Source organism: Hyperolius riggenbachi, chromosome 1 (genome assembly GCF_040937935.1).
Source record: "Hyperolius riggenbachi isolate aHypRig1 chromosome 1, aHypRig1.pri, whole genome shotgun sequence".
Taxonomy (NCBI): domain Eukaryota; kingdom Metazoa; phylum Chordata; class Amphibia; order Anura; family Hyperoliidae; genus Hyperolius; species Hyperolius riggenbachi.
The window spans coordinates 463404444-463427045 of NC_090646.1; the positions used below are offsets into that span (position 1 = coordinate 463404444).

The window sequence follows — 22602 nt, forward strand, 5'->3', positions numbered from 1 at the left end:
ATATATTTATAATTACATAAACACCAGTTTTCGTCCCTGCTTGCTTCACAGTTGACACTGGAGAGAGGTGTGGAGGGTTGCTGGATTCTTATCTCTACCAGCTCAGTGTCTTCATGCCTCCGAAGTTCTTGTTGATCTGGATTGGCCCAAAATAAAAAAAAAATTTGTCTCTGTCCAAATATTTATGTATCTGAAGAACAGTAGATGCTAGACTACATTTCTCAGCATCTTTGCACTACAGGAGTTGAGCTTGTAGATCACAATTTTGTTATTAAAGTGAACCTGAGAGGAAGGTTAATACAAGTTTATATATATATATATATATATATATATATATCTACCTACCTACCTGGGGTTTCCTCTAGCCCCCTTTACACTGATCTGTCTCTCGGCACCATCCTCCACAATCTGCCCTAGTAACTTAGGGCGTCAGGGCTTACTGCACATGCATAGACCGGCGACACGCACGCCCCCTTCATGCTCCTGTCGCCGGGAGAGTTCAGCGCTTGCGCAGTACAGAATGCTCCCGGCCGTTGAAGCATGACAGGAGAGCGCCAGCCCTGTCTGGCCAAATTACCTGGTCAGATTTCGGAGGAATGAGGCAGTGGAGGATGGCGGCAAGGGACAGATCATTGTGAACGGGACTAGAGGAAGCCCCAGGTATGTATAACACTTTTATTATCCTTCATCTCAGGTACACTTTAAAAAAATACCAAGACAGTAGAGGCCTTAATTGAATACTATCGATTAAAACAACTTTTTTTTTAATACTCTATATTAGGGTACACATTAGCACTAGTGCTAGGGGAACTTTATTTGTTCACCCAGTTCTCTCTCCCTGCTTAAAAATCATCCTTCATTCCTCACACATCTCACAAATATACTTCACTGTGTCATGCAGGAGACCTGAGGAGGAGGCTGATCTGAGGAGGTAACAGGTAACTAGATGTGCTGTAATATTGCTGAAAGAGGGAGATGTTTACACTTCCTGACTGGCTTGTGATGATGATATATTCCTGGCTGCATCTACTTCCTAGACTGCTGAGAGGGAGAGATGCTGATTACAAAGGCATTATCAGGATTATTATCAGTCAGAGAGAACAGCAAACAAGGAACACACATTGCCGGAATCTGCGACACCACCACAGATTGTGATCGGTTTCATGCTGAAATCGATTCACAATCTGTTTGCAATAAAGGCAGCCATATGATCCCTCTCTGATCAGAATCGATCTATCTGTTGGTCGATCTGATGGCAAATTGACCAGTGCATGGTCACCTTTTAACCCATTACCACCATCTGAATAAGATTGTTTCAGCAAGGGGATAATTAAACTATACACTGAGGAGTTGATAGCAGCAATCCCCCCCCCATTCCCTGTGCAGGGACATGGTCTAGCCCTTTAAGAGCGGTCACTTGTATCTAAAAACTGACAGAGGTTTTTACAGCAGAAAGGCAGAGCTGTGTGGGGAAGGAAACTGCTCCTAGTACTTGTGGTAATGTGTGCCCTAACATACAGCATTTAAAAAAATGCTTCAATCGATAGTATTCCTTTAATGTGGAAATTGAAATTCAACGTTACACATCTAGGTCCACAATAATGTTTCTTAAAAGTTCTAGGAATGTTAGCATTTGTGTGCATCTGTTATATTTTATTATTAGTAGTATTTATGAATTATGTCCTATTGTTTACAGGAAGAAATGTCAGGAGAGAGTGTGGTGAGCTCTGTGGTTCCTGCAGCTACAACCAGGACCACATCATTTAAGTGTGCAAGTACCAGTTCTAAATATGTGAAGCTGAATGTAGGTGGTGCCTTGTACTACACCACCATGCAGACACTCACCAAGCAGGACACGATGCTCAAAGCAATGTTCAGTGGCCGAATGGAAGTTCTAACAGACAGTGAAGGTATGAGAGGACAACTGTGATTTAATTTACTATTATTGAACAGTGCTGGAATTGCGTTTTTTTTTTTTTTTTTTGCCCATATAGGAAGTTCATTATAATGTGCCGTTGGGGTGAGTAGTAGTACTTGCCTACTGGGTCTGCTCCTGTGGTCTCTCGTCCTTTTGGGATCCGTATTCTCCACAGAGAACCCACACAATGCCACATTTTTACTTTCCTGGCATAGGTGTGCAAACAAGGCCACTGCAGTGCACACCAGGATATGTAGTTTGTGATGTGAGTACATCTCTCTGCACCAAGAAGGATCACTGTCCTCCCAACTTCAAAATAAGGACCTGCAGCATGGTATTGGTCATGTTTCCTCCTCTCTCCATAGCGCAGCGAAATGCTGCTCAGCTGGGAGTCAAACTGCATGTCTGAAACGATCTTTGCAAACCTTTAGATGGCAGCTGTCCAGTTAGGATATATTAAGTCATACTCAGTGTTCTCCCCGGGCTCTTTTAGCCGGGTGCTTCACCCAGCTAATTTTGGTGAGCACCCTGCTGTCATCGGCTCGCCTCCTCATCTTCCTATGCTATAAGCAGAGATTCAACGGCCCTGCATTCTTCCATCCATGCCCCACCCGGTGTTAGGACTTCTCTTCAGTCCCTGTTGACCCTCCCACGAAGGAAGAGACGTTCCCCAGTAGTGGAGTCTAGGTGACCACGGGTCTTCACCCACACTCCCTTGAGGGGGGTGCAGGACCACACCCCCAGGAGGGGGATGTGGAGCTTAGCTGCCTAGTGCCCTACCAGGTCACTACTGGGATAGTCTCAGCGAGTGGTCAGGAGAACAGGAGACACTCTAAATGGAGTAGGCGGAGTCCAAGGTAAGTTAAAGGTCCGGAGGCGGGTAGCAATCAAGCAGAAGTCGGGGTCACAATCCAAGGGTCGAGGCAGGCGGCAATCAGGCAGAAGTCAGGGTCACAATCCAAGGGTCGAGGCAGGCGGCAATCAGGCAGAAGTCGGGGTCACAATCCAAGGGTCGAGGCAGGCGGCAATCAGGCAGAAGTCGGGGTCACAATCCAAGGGTCGAGGCAGGAGATCAATCAATAGGCATAAACAGGAACCACAGGTAACCGGAACGGCACACTAGCTGATCAGAAAGAGCAGCACTGCAGTCAAGGGCAGTGCTGCTTATATAGGGACAATTGGCGCCGAAATTAACGCCCTGCGCATGCGCAGGACGTGCGCAACCCTTCTGCGCATGCGCGCGCACTTCTCTGCGTGCGCGCGCACGCGCGGTGCCCTAGGTGCTGCGCGCGCAGCGTTCTGCGCGCGTGCGCATTCCACCACACACACCGACGAGCCGGAAGTGAGCACAAGAGGCCCAGTGAACCCCCGCGCGTGCGCACAGCAGGACGCGCACGGGGATGCCCGGAGGAACGTCTATGGTGAGTGTAACATTGCCCCCTCCCTATGGGCAACCTCTGGGTGCCCCTAGGTCCTGGTTTTTCAGGGTACCTTTGATGAAAGCGTCTAATCAATAAGGGCGCATGGACATGACCAGCAGGCTCCCAGGAATTCTCTTCAACCCCGAAACCCTTCCACTTGATCAGATATTGAAGGGAGTTCCGTAATCTTCTACTGTCAAGAATTTTTTCCACCTCAAATTCTTCAGATCCTTCAATAATGACCGGTTGAGGGAGGTCAGGTGTGCGGCCTGGGAATACATTCTTCACCACCTTCTTGAGACAAGAAACATGAAAAACAGGATGCACCCGGAGAGAGGAAGGGAGAGACAGTTTGTATGTCACTGGGTTGATTTGATGTAACACAGGGAAGGGTCCCACAAACTTGGGTGCAAGCTTCCTTGAAGGGCAGTGGAGTCTGAGATTGGTTGTGGACAACCAGACAAGGTCTCCAGGGGATAATAATGGAGCCACTCTCCTGAGTCTATCAGCAGACTTCTTCCCTCTTTCCTGTGTCTGTTCCAGAATCCGGTGCACAGTCTTGAAGTTCTCCTGAATGGTCGAGATCCTCTCCTGCACCCCAGGACATGCTGAGGAAGCATCAACGTCGGGTAAGAATGCGGGGTGAAGGCCATAGTTAATAAAGAAGGGAGATTGATGGGTCGATGAGTGAACAGAGTTATTGAAGGCAAATTCCGCTGTGGCCAACAGAGAGTACCAGTCGTCTTGGGAAGCGGCGGTGAAGCATCTGATGTACTGCTCCAGGGTCTGGTTAGTCCTTTCGGTTTGGCCGTTGGACTGTGGGTGATAGGCAGAGGAGAGAGAAAGTTGGATTCCCAACTTCTTACAGAGTTCCTGCCAAAACCGAGAAGTAAACTGTGTCCCACGATCTGAGACTATGTCGGATGGTAACCCATGGAGCCGGACAATCTCCTGGATAAACACTTGGGCGGTCCCCGCAGCAGATGGGACTTGTTTGAAAGGTAAGAAGTGGGCCATCTTGGAGAACCTGTCTACCACAACCAGGACGGTGGTAAACCCTTCAGAGGGAGGTAACTCGACCACAAAGTCCATTGCAATATGGCTCCAAGGTTGGGTTGGCACAGGTAGAGGATTTAACAGTCCCCACGGTTTAGAACGAGGGGTCTTGGACCGTGCACAGACTTCACAGGAAGAAACATAGGAGTGACAGTCTTTGGCTAACTCAGGCCACCAGAACCTTCTTCGGATAAGCTCTTGTGTGCGGGTGACCCCGAAGTGACCTGCCAGTTTGCCGTCATGACAAGTTTGGAGTACTTGTAAACGTACCTCAGAAGGAACAAAGACCTTGTCCTTAAAGTAGTATAGACCCTCTCTCATGGGAAGTTCAGGAGGTCTACTGTTGGAGGAAGTTTGTTTAATGGCATCCAATAGACTAGTTTGCATGAGCAAGAAGTGCTGCGGAGACAGGATGTTCTCAGGAACAGGGTCTGGAGACGATTCAGGATGATACATGCGGGACAGGGCATCGGGTTTAGTATTCTTGGATCCAGACCGATAGGTGAGATGGAAGTTGAATCTCGAGAAGAAGAGCGACCACCGAGCCTGACGTGGTCTCAATCTCTTGGCAGTTCGGAGGTACTCCAAGTTCTTATGGTCTGTAAGAATTAAAATCGGTTGTTCTGCGCCTTCCAGAAGATAGCGCCACTCCTCAAGAGCGGCTTTGATCGCCAACAGTTCGCGGTCAGCCACATCATAATTCCTTTCCGCATTACTAAGTTTCCTGGAAAAGAAGGCCACTGGGTGAAGAATGGCTTTTGGCCCGAACCTCTGGGAAAGGATAGCCCCGATGGCAACTTCAGAGGCATCCACCTCCAGGACAAAAGCTCTTGCGGGATCCGGATGTTTCAATATGGGTGCTGAGGTGAAGCAAGACTTAAGAGTTTCAAAAGCACGCTGAGCCTCGGGTGTCCAGTGGAAAGCCTTGCTAGTACTAGTAAGGAGGGTAATAGGCGCCACAATCTGTGAAAAATTTTTAATGAATTTTCTGTAGAAGTTGGCGAAGCCAATGAAGCGTTGTACAGATCTACGGTCCACTGGGACTGGCCATTCCAGAATAGCCGACACCTTTTGAGGATCCATCTCCACTCCTCCTGGAGAAATCTTCAGACCCAAGAATTGTATGTGTACTTTGTCGAATTCACATTTCTCAGGTTTGGCGTATAGTCCGTGGACACGAAGGCGGGCCAGTACCCTTTTTACATGCGTCCGGTGTTCCTCTTGGGAAGAGGAGAAGATAAGGATGTCATCCAAGTATACAACCATAAAGTGATCAATGTAGTCTCTAAAGATGTCGTTGACAAAGTGCTGGAAGGTGGCGGGAGCGTTGCACAGGCCAAAGGGCATTACAAGATACTCAAAGTGCCCAAAGCGAGAGCGAAACGCCGTCTTCCATTCGTCTCCTTCTCGGATTCTAACTAAATTGTAGGCTCCTCGTAAGTCCAGTTTAGAAAAGATGCAGGCGGAACCAAGACGTAGGAAGAGATCAGGCATTAGAGGGAGTGGATAGCGGTTCTTGACCGTGATCTTGTTCAACTCCCGATAATCTATGCAGGGACGTAGGGAACCGTCTTTCTTTTCAACAAAAAATATGCCAGCCCCAGCAGGAGACGTAGACGGGCGAATGAACCCCTTATGGAGATTTTCCTCAATGTACTCTTTCAGGATTAAAGTCTCCGGTTCAGACAGAGGATACGTTCTCCCGAACGGTATAGGAGCTCCAGGTTGCAGATCAATGGGACAGTCATATGGACGATGGGGAGGAAGAGAATCTGCCTTAGCTTTGTCAAACACGTCCAGGAAGTCATGATAGGCCACTGGAATTAAATCTTTCTTGGGCGAATCCAGGCAGAACAAGGTACCGGCTCGAGGGAAGCAGGAACGTAGGCAATAGTCCGACTTGAAGACCACCTCCTGAGAGACCCAATTAATTGCAGGGTTATGAGTTCTGAGCCAGGGCATTCCCAGGATCACGGGGAACAGTGGAGAGGATATTAAATCGAAACTCAGATATTCTTGATGTTCCCCCTGAATGCTGACCAGAAGTGGCAGGGTCTCTGTGGTGATGGGACCCGAACTGATGGCAGATCCATCTGCTAGCTGAATGACCAGGGGTTGGCGTTTTTGATGTACAGGGAGTCGAAGTTGCTGTGCAAACTGAAGGTCCATGAAGCATGAGCAAGCTCCCGAATCCACGATAGCTTTAATTGGGACGGTCCTTCCTTGCGGCCCCTGTAACGAGAGAGTGAGTGGTATGTGAGAAGAGGAAAACGGAGGGGAAAAGGTACCACTCGTACACACCACATACTCAGGCTCACCCGAAGGTCTAATAGGGCAGTTGACACGGAAGTGACCTGAGGCTCCGCAGTACAAACAAAGGTTGGACGACCTCCTGCGTAATCTTTCCTCTGGTGAGATGGCCGGTCGAGCCAAACCTATTTGCATAGGCTCAGATTCATCTTCTGCCTGAGGACCCGATGGAGTTGGAGTAGGCAGGGGCCTGGGATTAGGCACACCCCATGCAGGTCTAACAGATCCGGACCTCTCCGAGCGTCTTTCTCTCAGCCTTCTGTCGATCTGAATGGACAGATGAATCAGGTCCTTCAATGAATCAGGAACTCCTACCCTGGCCAGCTCATCCTTGAGGGTATCAGAAAGCCCCTGACGGAACTGGAACCTCAGAGCGGAATCATTCCAGGTAACATCTGCCTCCCACCGGCGGAACTCCATCACATAGTCCTCCACCGGTCTTCTTCCTTGCTTGAGAGATTGGAGAGCGCTCTCGGCAGAGGCGGCCCTCCCTGGATCGTCATAGATCTCCGCCATGGTCTCAAAGAAAGTATTGAGGCTCCCTAGGGCCAGATGTTGTTGTTCAACTAGACGAAGGGCCCAGGCCTGAGGTTCTCCTTGAAGCAAAGAAATAACCGCTCCGACTTTAATTTCCTCGCTGGCATATGTCCGGGGTAACAAGGAGAAGTGGAGGCGGCAGGCACTTTGGAACCACCGGAATTTAGAACGGTCCCCCGAGAAGCGTTCAGGCAAGGGCAGTCTTGGTTCAGGAGGAGGAGAAGCAGCACCTTCCACGGGAACCACTCTCTCCCCAGCTGGTGGCGGGCCCACTGGAGCCGGAACAGCGGGAGGGACGACCACGGCCTCAGCAGCGGGAACGGCCACCCGGATCTGATCACGGATCTCTTGGTAGCCTCTCTGGACTTCATCCACTGAGACACGGAGTTGCGTCACGAGCTCATATAAGATCTCCACCGGGGTACGGGCTCCATTTGTCTCCATTTGTGGCTGCTCTTTACTGTTAGGACTTCTCTTCAGTCCCTGTTGACCCTCCCACGAAGGAAGAGACGTTCCCCAGTAGTGGAGTCTAGGTGACCACGGGTCTTCACCCACACTCCCTTGAGGGGGGTGCAGGACCACACCCCCAGGAGGGGGATGTGGAGCTTAGCTGCCTAGTGCCCTACCAGGTCACTACTGGGATAGTCTCAGCGAGTGGTCAGGAGAACAGGAGACACTCTAAATGGAGTAGGCGGAGTCCAAGGTAAGTTAAAGGTCCGGAGGCGGGTAGCAATCAAGCAGAAGTCGGGGTCACAATCCAAGGGTCGAGGCAGGCGGCAATCAGGCAGAAGTCAGGGTCACAATCCAAGGGTCGAGGCAGGCGGCAATCAGGCAGAAGTCGGGGTCACAATCCAAGGGTCGAGGCAGGCGGCAATCAGGCAGAAGTCGGGGTCACAATCCAAGGGTCGAGGCAGGAGATCAATCAATAGGCATAAACAGGAACCACAGGTAACCGGAACGGCACACTAGCTGATCAGAAAGAGCAGCACTGCAGTCAAGGGCAGTGCTGCTTATATAGGGACAATTGGCGCCGAAATTAACGCCCTGCGCATGCGCAGGACGTGCGCAACCCTTCTGCGCATGCGCGCGCACTTCTCTGCGTGCGCGCGCACGCGCGGTGCCCTAGGTGCTGCGCGCGCAGCGTTCTGCGCGCGTGCGCATTCCACCACACACACCGACGAGCCGGAAGTGAGCACAAGAGGCCCAGTGAACCCCCGCGCGTGCGCACAGCAGGACGCGCACGGGGATGCCCGGAGGAACGTCTATGGTGAGTGTAACACCCGGCTACTTTTTCATGCCACCCAGCTGGAAAACATTTCTGGGGAGAACACTGATACTGATAACCAATCCAAGGTCTGTAGGTTTGGAGAACAATCATTTTCGCAGTGAAGTATTGGCCAGATTGATTTGGAAGCATCACCTAAATCACTGAAAGCTATTTCTATAATTATGTGCCTTATCACATGCTTTAGTTATGTTACTCTGTTTTCTTCTGGGTTATCTTATATTTGGCACTTGAAAATGCCATAATGTTATCCAGTTCAATGTACTTTCCACCTTTATTGCGTCAGCGTGCCCCGAGCAGTGTGTTAAACACTGAAGCAGTCTGGCAGTAGAAAAAAATAACCAGTTTGACTCAGGATGTGGCCATTAGACATTCATTGTTTTCAGAGGCTTGTTCCTCAAACTCCTTTCCTTTTATGAGCCGCATATTTCCACCATCTGCTCAGAGCAATTCTGCACAAGCTAATGTGTTGGAAGCATAAAAATGACAAGAACAATACTGCAGATTTATGTAGTGACCACTGTGAATAGATCTCATGTAATGCTTGCTTTGCATAAACATGTTATTCTTGCACTCATTCTGGCACCGCTGCGTACAGAAGCATCCAGTCACCTGGTGCATATCGGTCTAAAGGTGTACATTAGAAGAAGTGGCAGTTGAGGTGCACTAATTCATTCTGTTACACAAGGAGGAGAGGGAGGAGAAATCTTCACTGCATTACTGTATTTATTCCAGAGTATAGCAAAAACACATTCCAAAACATGCAGGAAATGTGACATAAAGTTGCTTCAAAGGTGATGAAAGTATGGTGGGTGCTGGGCACAGGTAGCCTTACGGCCGTTTCACGCTAAGATACGCTTCTACGGACGCAGCCTGTAACCACCATACTTTAACCACCTTTGAAGCAACGGTATGTCACATTTTCCTGCATGTTTTGGAATGTGTTTTTGCTACACTCTGGAATAAAAACAGTAATGCAGTGCCGATTTCTCCTCCTTGTGTAAACGATTGACTGCTTTCATCAGAGCATGCTGGCTGTGCCAGAGCAATCAGAGGTGATATTCCCTCTTAACCCAGACGCTTACAGTAGTGCCAACTCCTTGATTTTTTTTTCATTGCCACAACCTAATTCATTCTGTGTCTTTTGAAAGCAGAATTGACCTAATGTTATATTTATTTACGTAATAGAAATTCGGTTAAATAAAGATTTAGAAGGGCACGTTTGGCATTTGGTATTCCTACTCTTTTGTAGGTGCTAAGTGTACAGTGTTACTGGTGTACACACTGCTGCAATGTAATATGTCCTAGCATTAGGCTAGCATTGCCAGGCTGTAAAAGCAGACTGGTGAGAAGTGGTTTAGTGGTATTCACTATTCTGTTTCTTTCTGTTGCTGCTTGTTGTTTCTGGCTTCCAGGCATATTCTGTGTGAGTGGCAGATGCAATGCACTACATACTGGCAGCACACTGTTGCCGACATTGGCCATCGTTGAGTTCATGTGAATGATATACTTCAGTTCTGGATATGGTGGGGACATTTTAGGACTACAGCCAGCTTATTGATTCCCAAGTTTCCATTGGAGATGTTTATCCTCACTTTCTGTATTTTGTAATACCGTATCTATACGTACAGGAATTGACTGAAATTCCCTAAGGCCCCGTTCACACTTAAGTTTTGGCATGCAAATGGACCGGATCGGATCAGGACCGGATCCGGTCCGTATGCATCAGGCTGCCATCTGGATCCGTGTGATAAAAATTGCGAAATTACTATTAAAATTGTTGGGGTCAGCAGAAGGTGCATCTGCAGAATCAGGTTCCTCCGCTGTTTAGGCCTCACCTCCACCTCCGACATACTGCCAAACAGCTTCAGCACGTTAGTCACTGCTGCTCCACTCCAGGAATGCTGGGCCCATGTGTCCCCATCCGAAATGGCCGCTAGAATACGCATAGGAAGTGGGGTAGAACGTCAGGTGTTTGTATCCAGTGTGTTCTGTGCTTTCCGTTCCCCATTGGTTTCTATTTCCGGATGGTGCAGTCAGGCTCCGGTCCGGGTGCGTGGGCCGGATGATCTGGAACCGAAAAATAGCGCATGTTGGAAAAGTGTCCAGAGTCCGGATCCGATCCGGCTCCATTCTGTACGGAATGTACGCATGTGAATGTCCGCATAGACTTTGCATTGCTATGCGGAACATACGTTCCGTTTGTACAGTATACGGTCCGGATCCAATCAGGCGAATCCAGACAGGGAACGCTAATGTGAACCAGGCCTAACAGAGTCAAAAATTATACTAATATCCTGGAAATGCTGGGAGCACAGAAAGGGTTAAGCTTCAGTGTGTACATTTTAACACAGGACAATGGCACAGTTTAGACACCGCTGACAGCCTTGATTTACATGTGATGATTAATTGCTAATAAGACCTAGTTAGACAGACTAATCTTTCTAAAGATACAAGTGAATTTCAGAAACAATATGTGTTTTCATTGTCTGCTGTGCAAGAGTTAAGATCTGCTTTAATATTTGCTCTCTAGGGCCCATATGCAATTCCTTTTTTTTCCTGAGTTTTTATCTAGGAGATAATTTCTTATTTTCTATTTAAAATAACTTTTCAGATCTTTGCAATTGAAAAAGTACCAAAAAGTAGGCAAAAAAGTACTATTAGTATTATTTTTGCATATGTTCTTGCTTGTTGGTGGTTTAAAAGACATTTTATTGACTAGGAGAAAAGGGGAATTGCATATGGGCCCGCGTGGGTCTCTGAAATTTCTCCTAATTTTTGTTCTTTGATATCCATGAAAACAGGAAGTGGGTATAGTTCTCCCATATAAGGAGTCCAGTGTTCTCCCCAGAGCCTTTTAACTGGGCGGAGCGCCCACCTGACTCTGCCCTCCCGCCCGGCTGCTGTTTGTCCTGGTCTGTGAAACAATCTTTTTTTCCTCTACTTCATTAGAGCGAGCAGCGGCTGTTTCAGTGCAGCCAGCCCACTGTCATTCAGGGACGCTATCTCCGCCCTCCTCCCCCAGCTCCTGTCTGTAATGTGGAGGGGCGGGGAAAGCTTGGTAACTTCTACAAGCCGCGGGGTAGATGAAGATACAAGATAGGAGAGGACGGCGCTGCTCTGATCACAGGCATGTGTGTCTCCCCGTCATAAAGTATGTGTGAAGCACCAGCGAATGCACAGGAGAACAAGGAGTTCTCCTGTGAAGTTTATTTTGCCCTGTTCTTTCAGGCATGTCTTTCTGTCCCCCGCCATTAAGTGCCTGTAAAGCAATAATTACTGGCCCTGCTGCCTGGCCACTGTGTATCTGAATGTGATGTCCCTGTAGACGGTGGGGGTGGAGATGTCAGTCTGTGCTGTCTCCTGCAGTGATGCACAACTGTACAAATTAGCACTAATCAACCCATTGCTTAATGTACCATGTGGGGTGGGGAAGAAGGCTCACCCTGGCTGCTGCTAATGGAGGAGGGAGAGTCTGCCTTTGCCTGAAAAAGTCTCATAGATGCAATTCTGTTGGAGAGGGATATTCCAGTGCTGCTGGTAGATAGGGGTCAGAGAGGTCTTCAAATCCACCAGCAGCACCCTGACTGAGAATGCCCCTTCCTAGCCAGTGTTAACCCCTTTTCTCCCACCCAGTAGCACCCAGCGTGACAGTGACCTTCCCCCACCCGGCTACTTTGTCATGCCACCCGGCTGGAAAAAAATTCTGGGGAGAAAACTGGAGTTGAGATGGTCAATGAGCGGCAAATAATGGCGAGTTGATGCAGGATTATGCAATCTTATGCAACTTGAAAACGGACCATTTCAAATTCTATCTATCTTCTATCAGGATTTGATTGGGCCATTTTACAAGCTGAATAATTTTGCATAGAAGGATTAACATAATTCTGCATCATCTCGGAATTATTTACATCTCATTCACCTTGCCTAATAAAGAGCAATAAAAATGTGACAGGGTGTCTAACCCCACCAGAGAAAGAATCTGCATTAAGTTTGGATGGGCTAACTATGGGATCTCAGTTTACTTCCACTACTGTAAGAAGGATGTGAATGTTTAGGCACTCTGTAAAGCACAGTTCCCCAACCCTGTCCTCAAGGCCCACCAACAGTACATGTTTTGCAGAAAACCACAAACATTCACAGGTGATGTAATTAGTGTCTCAACAGAGCTGATTAATTTACCACTTCCACAAAACATGCACTGTTGGTGGGCCTTGAGGACAGGATTGGGGAACACTGCGTGTAAAGTATTGCATAATACTGTACTTTAGCAATCCATACGTATAGGAAATAACAGATGTCATGTATTTTGCAGGCTGGATTCTTATTGACCGATGTGGAAAACATTTTGGGACCATATTAAACTACCTCCGTGATGGAGCAGTGCCGCTTCCAGAGAGTCGGAGAGAAATTGAGGAACTCTTGGCAGAAGCAAAGTATTACTTGGTGCAGGGACTGGCTGATGAATGCCAAGCATCATTACAGGTAGAGTTGGTGCACAGTTCTGCTCTTTACTGCTAATCTGTGTTCCCTATCCATTGCCTCATGCATTTTCCTTTTTCTGTGTCAAGACACGTTGTACGTGTGGAAGTTTTCCAAAAAGGCAGCTGCTGTACTAGTAAAAAAAAATAAAAAAATTTGAAAAGCAGTGTAAAGGCGATGGTGGTTTTCAATGGAAAATGCAATGCATTTTTAAAAATTGTATAATACATTGTGAAATCGGGATATTGCAGTGAAGGCCTGACTGGCAATGGGGTCAGGCTTAGAATTGGCTGATAAAGTGTACAGTTTTTCATTGTGCATCCATATGGTGCCTAGCAATATTCTTACTTGTTACAGTTTTTGTGCCTACATACTATAGCATAGAGATCAGATAGGCCGGGAACACACTTAGCAGAATGAATCGCATGCGTTTTTCACTATATGCAATGGGGGAAAAGCATGCGATTCTGCTAAGTGTGTTCTCTGCCTTAGCTTCGCTTAAATTATTCTGTAAAGTAAGATATTTGCTATATCATGGCTAAACAAGGCATTTTGCAATTTAATGTTGTTAAACACAACCTTACCCTTTAAATTTGCACCCAGCAATGGTTTTCTAAAATTGGCAGAACAATCAAACCTGACATCAGCAGACTGTTTACTATACAGATTCTCATGTAACCACTAGTATAAGCGTAGCCAGGTCTGTACCCCCCCCTAGTATAAGCGTAGCCAGGTCTGTACCCCCACTAGTATAAGCGTAGCCAGGTCTGTACCCCCCCTAGTATAAGTGTAGCCAGGTCTGTACCCCCACTAGTATAAGTGTAGCCAGGTCTGTTCCCCCCCAATAGTATGTGTAGCCAGGTCTGTACCCCCACTAGTATAAGTGTAGCCATGTCTGTACCCCCCACTAGTATAAGCGTAGCTTGGTCTGTTCCCCCACTAGTATAAGTGTAGCCAGGTCTGTGCCCCCACTAGTATAAGTGTAGCCAGGTCTGTGCCCCCACTAGTATAAGTGTAGCCAGGTCTTTGCCCCCACTAGTATAAGTGTAGCCAGGTCTGTACCCCCCCACTAGTATAAGTGTAGCCAGGTCTGTACCCCCACTAGTATAAGTGTAGCCAGGTCTGTACCCCCCCCCCCCCTAGTATAAGTGTAGCCAGGTCTGTTCCCCCACTAGTATAAGTGTAGCCAGGTGTGTACCCCCCCACTAGTATAAGTGTAGCCAGGTGTGTACCCCCCCACTAGTATAAGTGTAGCCAGGTCTGTTCCCCCCCCCCCAATAATATGTGTAGCCAGGTCTGTGCCCCCCACTAGTATAAGTGTAGCCAGGTCTGTGCCCCCACTAGTATAAGTGTAGCCAGGTCTGTACCCCCACTAGTATAAGTGTAGCCAGGTCTGTACCCCCACTAGTATAAGTGTAGCCAGGTCTGTTCCCCCCCCAATAGTATGTGTAGCCAGGTCTGTACTCCCACTAGTATAAGCGTAGCCAGGTCTGTACCCCCACTAGTATAAGTGTAGCCAGGTGTGTACCCCCCCCCCCCCCACACACTAGTATAAGTGTAGCCAGGTCTGTACCCCCCACTAGTATAAGCGTAGCCAGGTCTGTACCCCCACTAGTATAAGTGTAGCCAGGTCTGTACCCCCACTAGTATAAGTGTAGCCAGGTCTGTACCCCCACTAGTATAAGTGTAGCCAGGTCTGTTCCCCCACTAGTATAAGTGTAGCCAGGTGTGTACCCCCACTAGTATAAGTGTAGCCAGGTCTGTTCCCCCCCCCCCTAGTATAAGTGTAGCCAGGTCTGTTCCCCCCCCCCCCCTAGTATAAGTGTAGCCAGGTCTGTTCCCCCACTAGTATAAGTGTAGCCAGGTCTGTACCCCCACTAGTATAAGCGTTGCCAGGTCTGTACCCCCCCCCCCCCCTAGTATAAGTGTAGCCAGGTCTGTTCCCCCACTAGTATAAGTGTAGCCAGGTCTGTCCCCCCCCCCCCCTAGTATAAGTGTAGCCAGGTCTGTTCCCCCACTAGTATAAGTGTAGCCAGGTCTGTACCCCCACTAGTATAAGCGTTGCCAGGTCTGTACCCCCCCCCCCCCCCCCCTAGTATAAGTGTAGCCAGGTCTGTTCCCCCACTAGTATAAGTGTAGCCAGGTCTGTACCCCCACTAGTATAAGCGTTGCCAGGTCTGTATCCCCCCCTAGTATAAGTGTAGCCAGGTCTGTCCCCCCCCCCCCCCCCCTAGTATAAGTGTAGCCAGGTCTGTTCCCCCACTAGTATAAGTGTAGCCAGGTCTGTTCCCCCACTAGTATAAGTGTAGCCAGGTCTGTACCCCCACTAGTATAAGTGTAGCCAGGTCTGTACCCCCCACTAGTATAAGCGTAGCCAGGTCTGTACCCCCCACTAGTATAAGCGTAGCCTGGTCTGTCCCCCCACTAGTATAAGTGTAGCCAGGTCTGTACCCCCCCCCCCAGTATAAGTGTAGCCAGGTCTGTTCCCCCACTAGTATAAGTGTAGCCAGGTGTGTACCCCCCCCCCCCACTAGTATAAGTGTAGCCAGGTGTGTACCCCCCCCCCACTAGTATAAGTGTAGCCAGGTCTGTCCCCCCCCCCCCCCAATAGTATGTGTAGCCAGGTCTGTGCCCCCCACTAGTATAAGTGTAGCCAGGTCTGTGCCCCCCACTAGTATAAGTGTAGCCAGGTCTGTGCCCCCACTAGTATAAGTGTAGCCAGGTCTGTACCCCCCCAATAGTATGTGTAGCCAGGTCTGTACTCCCACTAGTATAAGCGTAGCCAGGTCTGTACCCCCACTAGTATAAGTGTAGCCAGGTGTGTACCCCCACTAGTATAAGTGTAGCCAGGTCTGTACCCCCACCCCCCCACTAGTATAAGTGTAGCCAGGTCTGTACCCCCACTAGTATAAGTGTAGCCAGGTCTGTACCCCCACTAGTATAAGTGTAGCCAGGTCTGTTCCCCCCCAATAGTATGTGTAGACAGGTCTGTACCCCCCACTAGTATAAGTGTAGACAGGTCTGTACCCCCCACTAGTATAAGTGTAGCCAGGTCTGTACCCCAACTAGTATAAGTGTAGCCAGGTCTGTACCCCCACTAGCATAAGTGTAGCCAGGTCTGTACCCCCACTAGCATAAGTGTAGCCAGGTCTGTACCCCCACTAGCATAAGTGTAGCCAGGTCTGTACCCCCACTAGCATAAGTGTAGCCAGGTCTGTACCCCCGCTAGCATAAGTGTAGCCAGGTCTGTACCCCCGCTAGCATAAGTGTAGCCAGGTCTGTACCTTTTTTTTCTCTGAAAAAGAGAAAAAAAAACAAGCAGTAATGCAAGAAATTAGATAAACTTTTGCAAACGTTAGAAACATTTTGGCTACTTTTTCCTGTCTGCAGCTACAGCAGAAATCCGATCTCTGCAGACACAAAATGTGTGCTCTGAAATCACCCTGCTTTTGTGATGTAAACACAGCTGTACTGAGTCGCACAATGATGACATAAGACAGTGTACTGTTCCTAGTATACACCCCAGTGGGAGTGTCTGAAGACTCTGGGAGGAGGGTAGCTAATGAATAAACAATGAGCAAGAGGAGGGAGGGGGGAAAACCAGAGTCAGGGTGGATATGATGTCAGCATTATCTAAGCAAGATGGCCACTGCCTGGGAAAGGATTTTCTGCTTTTCCTTTATAAAATACACAGAAATCATAACGTGGATAGCGCAATACATCTGTTATGTAAGTAGAACTAGTAATTATCTACTTATATATGTGTTTTTTATTTTTTGGTTAGCATGGGTAGCGGTGATCTCTGCTCCCTTTAAGAGACTGCCGGTACAAGAAACCGCCAGATACCGACAAATCGCCGCACGTATCCGCTGTCCACAACGCACGCCGGGAACCTCAGACCACCCACTCTTAGAGCCGGTCAGGAGCTGCTTTCATTAGCTCCTGACCTTGTGATCAGTGTAAGCCAATAGGAGATGCTTACATTGATCAACAGGGTCAGGAGCCAATGAAATCAGCTCCTGACCAGCTCACAGCGCTCTGCTGTCATAGAGACAGCAGGGTGAGTGAGCTGCGGCGAGCAGAGAGCGACGAGATTGGCGGAAGCGGCTACAATGCTGTTATGATCGCTTCTGCAGCGTTTACTGCTGACTGCAGTGGTATTGCAAACCAAGCAGTTCTAATGTCATTACATGCATTTGCTTGCATAGTTTGGTTTGCACTTAAACTAGTTGCTGATTCCATCTGCAGTCGCTCTGAAGTTAATGACAGTTTAATATGCTTTTGTGTAAACAAACATTGTCTGCTGCAGTGGAGGGGCGGTCCCTTTCCTGCAGGCTGCATATCATTGTCTGCCTTTTCCTGCTATCAGCCTGTGATTAATTACCATTCACTTGTGTGGGAATCTGCAGGTCTGCTCCCATTGGATGACCTCAGTATAAAGAACTGCTTCCTGCAATGCCTCATGGGCTATCATAGTCTCAGATTCTATCTGTTACTCTGCTCGTGCCCCACCTCGTTCCTGGTCCGTGTGGACTGCGCTGACTCCTGCGAAGGGGTCAGCGAGTCCTCCTAGTTCTGCTCTTGTTCTAGAAGTTGTTACTTGCTTGTCTTGTGTCATATATTGGTTCATCGCCAATATATACGCATACTTGCGCATTTTGTTATTTTTCTTGAATTCGTGTTACGTTGATACATCAGTTGTCGCTGATATATACGTACACGACCTGTTTATATCCTGTGTTCCGTTAGTCAGCGTTCCAGCACGCTGAGCTAGTTATCCTGTTCCTGGTCCTGTTTGTGGATTGCGTTCATCTCTGCGAAGAGATAGCGAATCCTTCTGAGTCCTGTTCCCTGTATTACTCCAGTCTTAGTCAGAGTTCCTGCTTATGTCATATATCGGTTCATTGCCGATATATACATATGTTAGTCAGACGTTACGAATAGTTTCATTGATAGCTGTAATTGTAATACGCTAGGAAATCATGCTTATTGTATATTTATCTGTGTCACGTTCATCTATCTTGATCCTGCTATTTTCTGACTATTCTGTCCTGTCTTTGTGAGGCACGCCATCGCCGCAACGCATTGGCTGCCTCATTCCAGTCTGTCTGGTTTTGGACGCTTGCTGTCGCTAAGTAGCCGCTAGCTAGCAAGCGTTCATTCTGTCTACTTGTTCTGATCTCCTCAGTCCTGGTTTATGCGCTCAGCGCTACTTTGCGCTGAGACGTTATTACGAAAGTGTTGTTTGTGGCTGCTCGGATCTGCACCGGCTCTGTGCACCACAATCTCCTATTGGAGTCAGTCCTCTCCTCCACTAAACTGGGGAAATCCTGATCCCTTGTGCTGGTGTGTGTACCTCCTTCACGTCAGCTTATGTGTTGTATGCTGACTGTGGAGATTACACCTCCAAGCGTGACATTATGATAGCCCCATTACCAATCCCTATTGTGGGGGGAATTTCCAGAAATTATGACACTGTTTGTCAGGGGTCCTGCTCCTTTAAAAAATTTGAAAAGCTTGGTCCTGAAGTTACAGACAAATTTATATCAGAATTGGTTAAAGTTCTGGCCAATCCCGACTTTCGGGCTTCTGCAATTTCTACCTGGTCTGATTGGATCGTTTGTGCTCTTTTTAAGGGCAAACTTTTTGATTGGGCAATCGATGTCTTAGATCACACTCAGTTTAGACAAAGTCCTTTGCAATTTATAGCTTTTGTAATTCACAATTGGTTGCGCATAGATCCATTGCCTTTTCCTCTTAATGAACTCCTGGCAGCAGGCCAATCAGCTGCTCCTTCAATTGCTTGAAAGAATGAGCAGCAAGCAGAAAGTGTTACTGATAACTTTTCTTCTGCTAAGGCAGCAGGGTCTAAAGCCAAACGTAAACGCTCCAAAAGAAAAGCGTTACAATCAGCGGAGTCGTTGCCCTTAGCGACTGCGCATCAGATCTGTAACGAGACTCCACCATTAGCAGATAATGAAATTCAGTCACCATTCAGGGGAGTCAAATGGACCTATGAAACTACTAATGAACTTTCATTGCTAGCCAGGGAAAATAAAGGTTCTTGTTTAAATGAATTATCTGAATATGATTATGAAGATATATTACAGAGTATTGAACAGATCAATTTATTCGTGCAGCAAGGGAAATTTACATACACTACAGTTCAACACTTGCTACAGGTACTGGAGATCCTTAGGAATAAGAAATCGGCCAATCACCTGCTAAATAACCCAATGTATGTTTCTGCCACTAACACATTTGCAAACTATGATCAGCCGGAATGCTCAGCTGTTAAATATGCATGGGATCCTCCATTTGAGAAAGGAGAGATGGAAGCCCTGGTCTATGAATGGAAGAAAGATGCAAGTTCATTTTGTCAGTTTTACAGTGCAAAAAGTGAATTAGTATTGAATGCATGCATTAAGTCTGCCTATAACCTAATAAAAACTGGTGTGTGTGGGTATGACTTTGTGGCTCCATTGATCGATGTGTGGAGAATGATTCTGGACGATTTTTATGCGATTCAATCAGTTGATACCAGGGAAGACACACTGTCAAGTGGAGATTGTTCCACTTCCTCAGTTCCTGAGGACTCGCCTGCTTCAGCACCTTTGGCTGATTCAGCGAGTGATTCAGAACTCCTTTTGTGTGAAATTGAAGTTCCTGTAATTCCACCCTGTACCATGGATAACTCAGTGTTACTTCCCAGTAAGACAGAAATTACTGATACTTCCTTAATCTTGCCCTGCACAAATTTCTCAGCAGAGGATCCAGAGGTCCTGCTGACTTCTGAGTCCAGCCTAGCCAGTACTCATGAGTCTTTGTTCAGTGAAACAGACACCAGAAAAATCTTGCCTGTCTCTGCAAACACTTCTGCAGAAATTACCTGTGTTAATAAAGTTCAACTCCTGTCTGATCCAGCAGATGCCAATAAATGCACTACATCAGTTTCTGAGTCCCAGCAATCCTGTCCAGAAATCTCAGAACCCCAGCATCTGAATTTTCCAATTTCACAATTGAATGGTGATTTAGATGCGCAAACATTGTGTTTTGATCTTCCTGTTTCTACACCTCACTCTAGTTTCAGGAATAACCCAGAGCGTCTGCTATGTGAGTCCGAAGTCGCAGAATTATTACCGTGTTCAGAAAATGTTCCAGTGAACTTGCCCTGTACCATGAATTGTGCAGTAGATCTCTCCAATGAAACTCAGGTCACAGAATCATTATGCTGTCCAGCAGGTGCTTCCATGGTTTTGCCCTGCAGTGTGGACTGTTCGGTGATCCTGTCCAGTGAAGCTGTGGTCACAGAGTCTTATGCTTCACCCAGTACTTTGGATACTTCAAACCCTCTAGCAGAACAGTCTGAGGCACTGCTTACCTCAGTTGGTGTTGCAGTAATATTCACTTGTCTAGCAGCTGTTTTGGAATTACAGTCTGCTCTAATAAAACTTGATGAATTTCTGCCCAGCGAAGCAGAAGCCATTGAAATATTGTCCTCGTCAGCAAGTGTGTTGGATACCTTGCCCTGTACACAGTCTGATTTAACCAATGTTGTTGAGTCCCTCTCCGGTGTTGTAACAGCCGAGGAACTCCAGCCCTGTCCTCTGAATGTTTCAAAAGTCTTGCCCTGTAACATGGATAATTCTGACTCGCTGGAAAAAATAATAGAAATCTCAGAATTTCAGTCCGGGTTAATGAGTGTTTCTGAAACCCAGCCCTGTATCCTGGAAAATTCTGGTTCTCTGGCCGGTGTGGCAGAAGTTCCAGAGCCCCCTTCCTGTCCAGTGAGTTACTCAGTTTTGCCTAGTTCAGTGGGGATTGCTGCAATATTGACTTGTTTTGCAGCCCTTCATGAGCTCCAGTCCAGTGTATTTGATGAGTCTCTGTCTAGTCCAGAAGAAGCTATGGGAACCCTGTCTAGTTCAGTGCATACATCAGAAGATTTGCCCTGTCTTGTAAATGCCCCTGAACATGATTTGTTAATAACCCTGCTGGAATCAGCGACATCTAAGTCTGATCCTGCAGTTTTTAGTGAGAATCCAGTAACTATGAAGTCTAGTCATGATGAATTTTTTTTGCCCAGTTCTGGTTTCGGTCCTGTCTTGACTGACTTTGAGGTTCGCAGTTCCTTGACATGCCCAGAGGTTTCTCTTGTGCCGGTGTGCCCAGATGTGCTTCGTATGCCAGACTGCCCAGATGTGTCTGTGTTAGCGTGCTCACGTGCTTCCCTAGTGGAGACATGTTCTGATGTTGCCGGTTGGCCTGCATGCCCGGAGATGGTTCTGGTCCCTAAAAGCCCTGATCTTGATGTTTGTCCTTGTGACCCTGACTCTGGAGTTGCCCTGGGTTCCATAGGGGTTCTTGATAGTTCTCCATGTGAGCCTAAGGGGCGTTCTGACCTGTGGGGATCTCTTTGGAGCTTCCAAGTGTTCTGGGAGATCTCTGAGGAAACTTGTCCTGGTACCTTGGACTGGTTCAACAGTGGGTTTTGTGTTGGTAAGGACAGTTCCGGTGGGCATTGCAAAGGCTTTGGCGTTTTTGGACAGTCCTTGGAAGGCGGTGGGTATCGCGCAGAGAGTTTCTTGGGGTTGTTTTCTGGAAGTCGTGGTTCTGATGGGTGTCACACTGAGGCTTGTAGTGCTGACGGGCATGGTTCGGTAGGTTCTGGTTCCAATTGGTCTAGTTTTGGTGAGACTGATTCGGGAATTTGGTTTTGTCGGACGGATCCGACCTTCATGAATTTTCAGTCAGATCAGTTTGCTGGATTTCCCACTTCTGATTTTTTGGTTTGGGTGGTTCAGGAGAAATATGTCAGTTTTCATAGGCGTCCAGAGGCCGCGTTTAAGGGAGGGGGTACTGTTATGATCGCTTCTGCAGCGTTTACTGCTGACTGCAGTGGTATTGCAAACCAAGCAGTTCTAATGTCATTACATGCATTTGCTTGCATAGTTTGGTTTGCACTTAAACTAGTTGCTGATTCCATCTGCAGTCGCTCTGAAGTTAATGACAGTTTAATATGCTTTTGTGTAAACAAACATTGTCTGCTGCAGTGGAGGGGCGGTCCCTTTCCTGCAGGCTGCATATCATTGTCTGCCTTTTCCTGCTATCAGCCTGTGATTAATTACCATTCACTTGTGTGGGAATCTGCAGGTCTGCTCCCATTGGATGACCTCAGTATAAAGAACTGCTTCCTGCAATGCCTCATGGGCTATCATAGTCTCAGATTCTATCTGTTACTCTGCTCGTGCCCCACCTCGTTCCTGGTCCGTGTGGACTGCGCTGACTCCTGCGAAGGGGTCAGCGAGTCCTCCTAGTTCTGCTCTTGTTCTAGAAGTTGTTACTTGCTTGTCTTGTCATATATTGGTTCATCGCCAATATATACGCATACTTGCGCATTTTGTTATTTTTCTTGAATTCGTGTTACGTTGATACATCAGTTGTCGCTGATATATACGTACACGACCTGTTTATATCCTGTGTTCCGTTAGTCAGCGTTCCAGCACGCTGAGCTAGTTATCCTGTTCCTGGTCCTGTTTGTGGATTGCGTTCATCTCTGCGAAGAGATAGCGAATCCTTCTGAGTCCTGTTCC

The 22602-nt window shown here is 47.6% G+C and overlaps 1 protein-coding gene across 3 annotated transcripts in view; it reads left to right on the plus strand.

The window, feature by feature from the left end:
• The window catches only part of KCTD10 (potassium channel tetramerization domain containing 10), a 34448-nt gene that overhangs the window by 4036 nt on the left and 7810 nt on the right, over window positions 1-22602 (plus strand). For all 3 annotated transcript variants that reach the window (XM_068239392.1, XM_068239374.1, XM_068239385.1), the window contains exons 2-3: window positions 1697-1910; window positions 12843-13012. In XM_068239392.1, the coding sequence (XP_068095493.1) occupies window positions 1703-1910; window positions 12843-13012 (378 nt within the window). In that variant the 5' untranslated portion in view covers window positions 1697-1702. The remainder of the gene's footprint in view (window positions 1-1696; window positions 1911-12842; window positions 13013-22602) is intronic.